This window comes from Acanthochromis polyacanthus, chromosome 21, assembly GCF_021347895.1.
Source record: "Acanthochromis polyacanthus isolate Apoly-LR-REF ecotype Palm Island chromosome 21, KAUST_Apoly_ChrSc, whole genome shotgun sequence".
In the NCBI taxonomy this organism is placed as follows: Eukaryota; Metazoa; Chordata; class Actinopteri; family Pomacentridae; genus Acanthochromis; species Acanthochromis polyacanthus.
Window position 1 is genome coordinate 8,560,712 of NC_067133.1, and position 6,411 is coordinate 8,567,122.

The 6,411-nt window shown below is 39.9% G+C and overlaps 1 protein-coding gene across 2 annotated transcripts; it reads right to left on the reverse strand.

Moving 5' to 3' along the window:
• Window positions 1-567: 567 nt before the first annotated feature.
• On the reverse strand, window positions 568-6,271 carry LOC110955090 (zinc finger protein ZFP2-like). Of its 2 annotated transcripts, none has more exons than XM_022199943.2 (2): window positions 5,923-6,271; window positions 568-4,478 (listed from the first exon to the last, which is right to left on the reverse strand). In XM_022199943.2, the coding sequence occupies exons 1-2, from the start codon at window positions 6,242-6,244 to the stop codon at window positions 3,004-3,006; spliced, it is 1,797 nt and encodes a 598-aa protein (XP_022055635.1). In that variant the 5' UTR covers window positions 6,245-6,271; the 3' UTR covers window positions 568-3,003. The 2 variants fall into 2 exon arrangements, with proteins under 2 accessions (XP_022055635.1, XP_022055634.1); XM_022199942.2 differs by having other exon boundaries at window positions 568-4,481; window positions 5,923-6,270.
• Window positions 6,272-6,411: the final 140 nt, after the last annotated feature.

Consider the following 6,411-nt stretch of genomic DNA (forward strand, 5'->3'; position numbering starts at 1 on the left):
GGAGAAATTTAAGGTAATTTTAGAGCAATTTTGAGTCTTTTGACAGATATGAAGTCAAAATATCTAAAAACTGTAACTTGTCTTGCCATAGTTGTTAAATATTAAATCCTACTGATGTTAGAGACTCAAAAGTTGGTGAAATGTCGACCATAGTCTGTATTTTTAATTGGAAATACAGATCATCCACATGCATACACTTGCAGGAACTTTATGGGGACACCACCTGGTTCACATATTCTGCACTTTTCTTCCATTTTCAAGGGCCAATAGTTAAAAATGTGTCGTCTTCTGGACCGATTCAATCCTTCTGGTCTACTATAAACTATTCTGTCCTGTGTCTTTACCAAACATTATGTCTGTTGGAGTTTTATTTGTAGAGATACTGAACCCTGAAAATGGCTTCACATGTTTTTGAAAGTCGAATTTCAAACACCATCAGAAATTCTTAAAATTCTGCCAAAATATTTTAACGCAACTGACGTCTCAAATAACAAACAAACAAAAACTCTGCAAGATGTCGATTTTGTTATTCTCTCTGTGGAAAAACAACAAAACTGAAGTCCAGAATCAGTCGTAAAGTCGAACTTTATTAAAACAACTGGAACAGAAAGTCAGAGTCGCTGCTCTGTAACGTCTTTGGCTAAAAAACAAAAAGACTTTCTGGTGTTTAAATGTGCTGTCGTGATGCTAAACTAAAACAGAAAGTCTGTCGGAGGCACGTTGTGACTAAAACTGCATTCAGAGTTCAGATTTACATCCAACATCAGAGTTCTTAGTGCCTGTGTGAATGATTGTAGTGAAGAGTAACAGTACAGAAGAATTCAGAGAGAAAACAGCACATGGAGTGAAACAAACATGAGATAAACTGCATATTTAACCCTAGAAGATGAACAATTCGATAGTGTCTGAAACTTAAAGGATTGTGTGACTAGTTGAACACAGCAGGTAAAAACGGAGTGTAGCATAAATACGTAATGAAAAAATTCTCAAATTTATGTGAAAAATTGGTTTGAAGGTTTCTGTCGACTTGTAACCCCAGCTGCAAATGTTCATTTTAATCTAGAAACAAAGGCTCGCCTTTGGACAAAAATGCTTTTTATCATTAGAAATAGTGAAGATTTCACATTTTATCAGCAGGGTTCAGGCAATACAAACGAAAATATCATCAGATGATGTGTTTAAACATTAAAGCATGTAAACGTATTCTAATAAACTTTCTAAAACAAAAGTTTCAACCTGTAAATGAGCAGAATCTACGCTCTTAGCCTTTTTAAAAATTGAAATACACTATTTAGATAGTTTGAAATTTGCTTTCTCTCACTGACTTCTTCTTGTCCGTTTATTTTGCTTCTACTTAAAGCTGCAAAATTAATCGAATAATAATCAAGATCATGATTGCAGCTGCTGAGAATTAAATTCTCAACTGTCATAGAAAACAATCCAGGTAGGTAAAATCACTTTGGATAAATGTGCACAATCACTTAGCTTGAAATGACAAAACCCACCCAAAACTACACAAATCCTGTTCGAAGGTAGTTAAAATGACTAAAAATTTGTCTAAAAATGACAAAAACTTGTTCCAGTTACTAATGGAGATGAGAAGCTTCTCTGTGCAGTCACTTAGCTGGCTTCTATTGTAGTTAAAGATGACAAAATCTGTCCAAAACTTGTTCGAAATGACTCAACAATGGTCTAAAATTACCAAAACTTGTCCTTGTAACTGATGGAGACTAGAAGCTTCTCTGTGCAATCACTTAGTGAGCTTCTGCTGTAGTTAAAGATGACAAAATTTGGCCAAAACCAGTCAAAATGACTGAAAATTTGTCTAAAAGGGCAATACCTTGCCCCAGTAACTGTTGGAGACTCGAATCCTACCAAACATCTGAGAAATATTACTCCCAGGTGATTTGAACACAGTACAACTGTGTGATTTTACAGTAACACGTTGTACAGATTTTTGAATTTACAGACTTGACTAGTTTTTTTACGCTTAACACGTAAACTAATACTTTTTTGTGATTTTACTGCAGATCTTAGATCATAAAGCGAGGAAAATCAGTAAAATGACAGTCTAAAATGGTTTACCATTTTTCAGCATAGTTTTTCTTTGAAACATCTACAGAATATTATTGTTTGCTGAAACAAATATTGTAAAAATGGCAGAACTTTATAGTCAGGTATGGCAAAAGAAGAATGCCCTAGAGATTTTATGTGAACATTGAGTAGATTTTTATGAATACCTTCTTTTCTAAGATGTTACTTGTTATCATCTGAAATTTATATTATGTGTAACAGTCGATTCTTCAAAAAACACCGATACATGTCAAACAGTACACACTGTACATATTCTGCTTTAGTAGGGAAATTATTTTTGTTCTTGCAAAACCGTCAACTTGAATCCTGCCTTAAATAATTGTGATGATATTTTGGCTGTATCGCCCACCCCTGCAGCTGAAGCTTGTCATTACTGTTGATTATTTTTTCGATTTGTTGTTGAAAAGAGTAGAAACATAACCATTAGTGTTTCCCAATGCTGGAAATGGGATCTGATTTGTCTACAACTCAAAGACATTCAGTACAACATCATAGAGTACGAACGTAACCAGATAACATTCACATTCCAGAAGCTGCAATCACAGATTGAAGACTTTCTTTCTTTAAGAATTACTCAACCTGACTAACTGATTATCAAAAGAGTTGGCAATTAAGAGTAGACAGCTAATCGAGTTATCATTGCAGCTGTACTCAACAGTTTGTTTAAACTATTACTGGAAATGTGTTGTGTTTTTCAGAATAACAGAACACAGCATAACAAAACAGAATATTGATGTCTTATAACCTTGGTCCAGAGAATAAAATAGTGTGTTGTTTTGTCTGATTAATGTTAGTGTGTTTCAAGGGTTTTCTTCAAAATTGTCAAGTCTAGAAGTATCTCCAGGTCCAATGATGCATAAAAAGTGCAGATTAAATTTCCAGCTTTGCACCAAACTTACAAAAATTATTTCACTTCTTAGTTGTGTGGCTCTTCATGTGCAGCCTGACGTATGTCTTTCGGTGGAAGCCTTTCCCGCAGACCTCGCAGCGGTGTGGTTTCTCTCCAGTGTGTGTGCTGCTGTGCTGCTTCAGGCTGGTGTGGTCGCTGAACGAGCGGCCGCAGACGTTGCAGAGGTATGGTTTCTCCCCAGTGTGCGTCCGCATGTGTCGCATCATGTTGTGTCGACAGTTAAACGACTTCCCGCACTCGCTGCACAGGAACGGTTTCTCCCCCGTGTGGATCCTCATGTGCATCTCCAGGCTGCCCTGACTGTCAAAACACTTGCCGCACACTTCGCACACTTTCCCATTTTTATGTGTTTTCAGATGAAGTTTCAAGTTTTCCTCCGACTCGAAACGCGTCCCGCAAACACCGCAGAGGTCCGTGGCATGACTTTTGGCATGATTGACCAGAGAAACTAGGGAGTGGAACATTTTCCCACACACTTCACACATGGTCCGGGGCTGTGGCTTTTTCAGCAACGGCGCCTTGATCTTCTTGTCATTGTTGCCATTTTCATCTGAATTGTTTGGGTTCTGGTTGATCTTGCGAATGTGAACCATCAGGTGGCGTTTCAAGGTGGAGTAGTCGTTGAAGGACTTCCCACAGACGGTGCAGGTGTACGGTTTCTCCCCAGTGTGGATCCGGATGTGTCGCATCATGTTGTGGCGACAGTTGAAGGACTTCCCGCACTCGCTGCAGTTGAACGGTTTCTCTCCGGTGTGGATCCTCATGTGTGTCTCCAAAGAACTCAAGCCGCCAAAACATTTCCCACACAAGCTGCAGATTTCTGCTTTCACATGAGTCTTCAGGTGAACCCTGAAGCTCTCGTCGTCGTCAAAGCGTTTGCCGCAGACGCCGCACATGTCCTTGGAGTGAACCTCCATGTGGTTCACCAGAGAGACGATGGCATGGAAGGCTTTACTGCACACTTTACAGCTGATCCGGGGTTTGTTCTTTTTGTTCAGGAGCTGCTTCGGCGCCATCGGCAGGCGAGGAACTTTCTTCCTCTTTATCTTGTCCCTCTTGCTGTCGCTGTCGTCGCTCTGGGAGTCCATGCTGGCTCTCCAGTCCTCGTCGCTGTTGGCTGTTAAGGAGTCAGTGGAGGCGGCAGCATCATCATTGTCGTCGTCGTCGTCGTCAGTCTTCTCCTGGTCCTGTTCGGCTGAGGTACTCGGTAGAGGTTCTCCTTCATCGGCTTTAGCGTTGGGAGAGCTGGACTGGTGCGTGAAGATGAACCGGATGGTACTGTCCTCCTCGAGCTCCTTCTGGTTCACATCGTGGTTCTTCTCCTGGTTCACCTCCTGGTTTGCCTCCTGGTTCACCTTCTGGTTCTTCTCCTCAGGAGCCACCTGCTGGTTCTGGTCCAAACTGGAGCTCCACTCCAGCTGCTGATCGGAGGGAAAGTCCTCATCCCAGACTGACAGAGTGAGCTGAGGCTGGTCTGCTGGAAAAACAACCAGAATGTCAACCAGAAAACAGGCTTTAATAAAGAGCTACAGTATAAATCTACAAAGTTGTGTTGCTTTAAAACTGACTCATGAAACACAAAATAACTATAAAAGACATTAAAAAGAAACACATTTTAACACATTTACTGCTGTATAGCCACTCAGACTGACCGTGAATGATTAAAGCTTATTTTTATCTAAATGTGGAACAATTTAGTGAATCAACTGAAGGTCACTTTTGGTTCACTTTTGTAATCCAGGATTCAAATCGTTGCCTGTTAGGTGCTTAACTGTGCAGATAAACTCCAGACAAAACTGTGGATTTTGTCTGAAGTTTAGCATCTAGACATCCACCTTCGATAGTGACCAGATACTATAAAACTTCATTTCTGTCTAAAACTACAACAGTTTGGTGAATCTATTATATGCTAAATGTAAAAATAAAATTTTGCAATACAAAATGTTTTAAATCTTTGGCTGCTAGGTTTAAATTTGCGCAAATGTTAAAGAAAACTTTTAAAAATGATTCAGTGGAGTTTAGCGTCTTGACAGCTGTCATCGATAGTGACTAGACACAATTAAAGTAAATTTTTATCTTAAAGTACAGCAGTTTGGTGAATCATTTATATGCCGAATGTAAAAACAGACTTTTGTAATGAAAAATAAATCTTAAATGTTGGAATATAAGGTGCATAATTCGGCAGATAAACGAAAAAAATTGTATTTCCAGATATTTCAATGGAGTCTGACGTCGCAACAGCGTCAACATATCACTGCTGATGGTAACAAACAAAAAAAAGTTCATGTTTATTTAAATATAAGGCAGCTTGGTTAATCAATTACACTTCGAATGCAAAATTAGACTTTTGTAATCAAGAATATAGTTTACTTTTTCGTCTGTCAGGTTCATATTTGCACAGATATTGACAAATCTGTTAAAAAAGTGTTCAATGAAGTTTGGCGTCTAGACAGCCATCTTTGTTAGTGATCAAACACAATAAAAGGTTATTTTTATATAAAAATACAACAGTTTGGTGAAATCTTTGTATGCCGAATGTAAAACTAGACGTATTAAATTAAGAATAAATTTTTTTTGTCAGACTATCAAGTGTCTAACTGGGCAGACAAACGAACAAAGCTCGTATTTCCAGATGTTTCAATGGAGGCTGGCGTCTTGAAGCGGAAATCAGTGTTCCGGAGGGGTCTGGGTAATTTTGAGGCGACATATATATATTAAAAAAAGAGCTTTAGTTTCAGAATTATTCGGTTTATGTCAAATTTAATTTATTTTATTAATAAAACCAACCACAGGACAAAGCTAAGCTAGCTTAACTAGCAACCGGGTGAAGTGGGCGGTAACGGGACTCGTGGTGCTTCCAGGACATAGTCGGATCCGGAGCCGTTACCGGACACCGTGAAATACTGCAGCCAACTCACTTGACACTCTGTCGGGGTGAAGTTCGGACTTGAACTCGGTCCTCAGCGTCCCGCGGTGCCTCCGCAGCTCCCGGCGGGTCAGCAGCAGCTCCTCCTCGTAGCCCGCGATGGTCTTCCTCACCGCCTCGAAGATCTCCTCCGCCGCCGCCGACAGCCGCTCGTTGACCAGGACCCGCAGCAGCTGGATGCTGGACATGATGGGAGCTGAGACAAACGGCACTGAAAACCCGCTTTTATTGTTCTTATAGACGCAATTTTTGGTGTAAAACCCGCAGCACGCCGCGCAGCAGCGACCTAGTGTCAAGTTAGCGCTGTTACTCATCGGACACTTCCGGTTAGAGGCTACGTTCTCCAAAATAAAAGCCCAGTCTGGAAATTAAGATTGCTTAAAACAACAAACCCAATCAGTTGTTAATTTATGTGAATAAAGCATTAATGCTCAGATACTCTACTTGAGTACACCAGTATTTCTTTTTGTGGTGTTTTCTT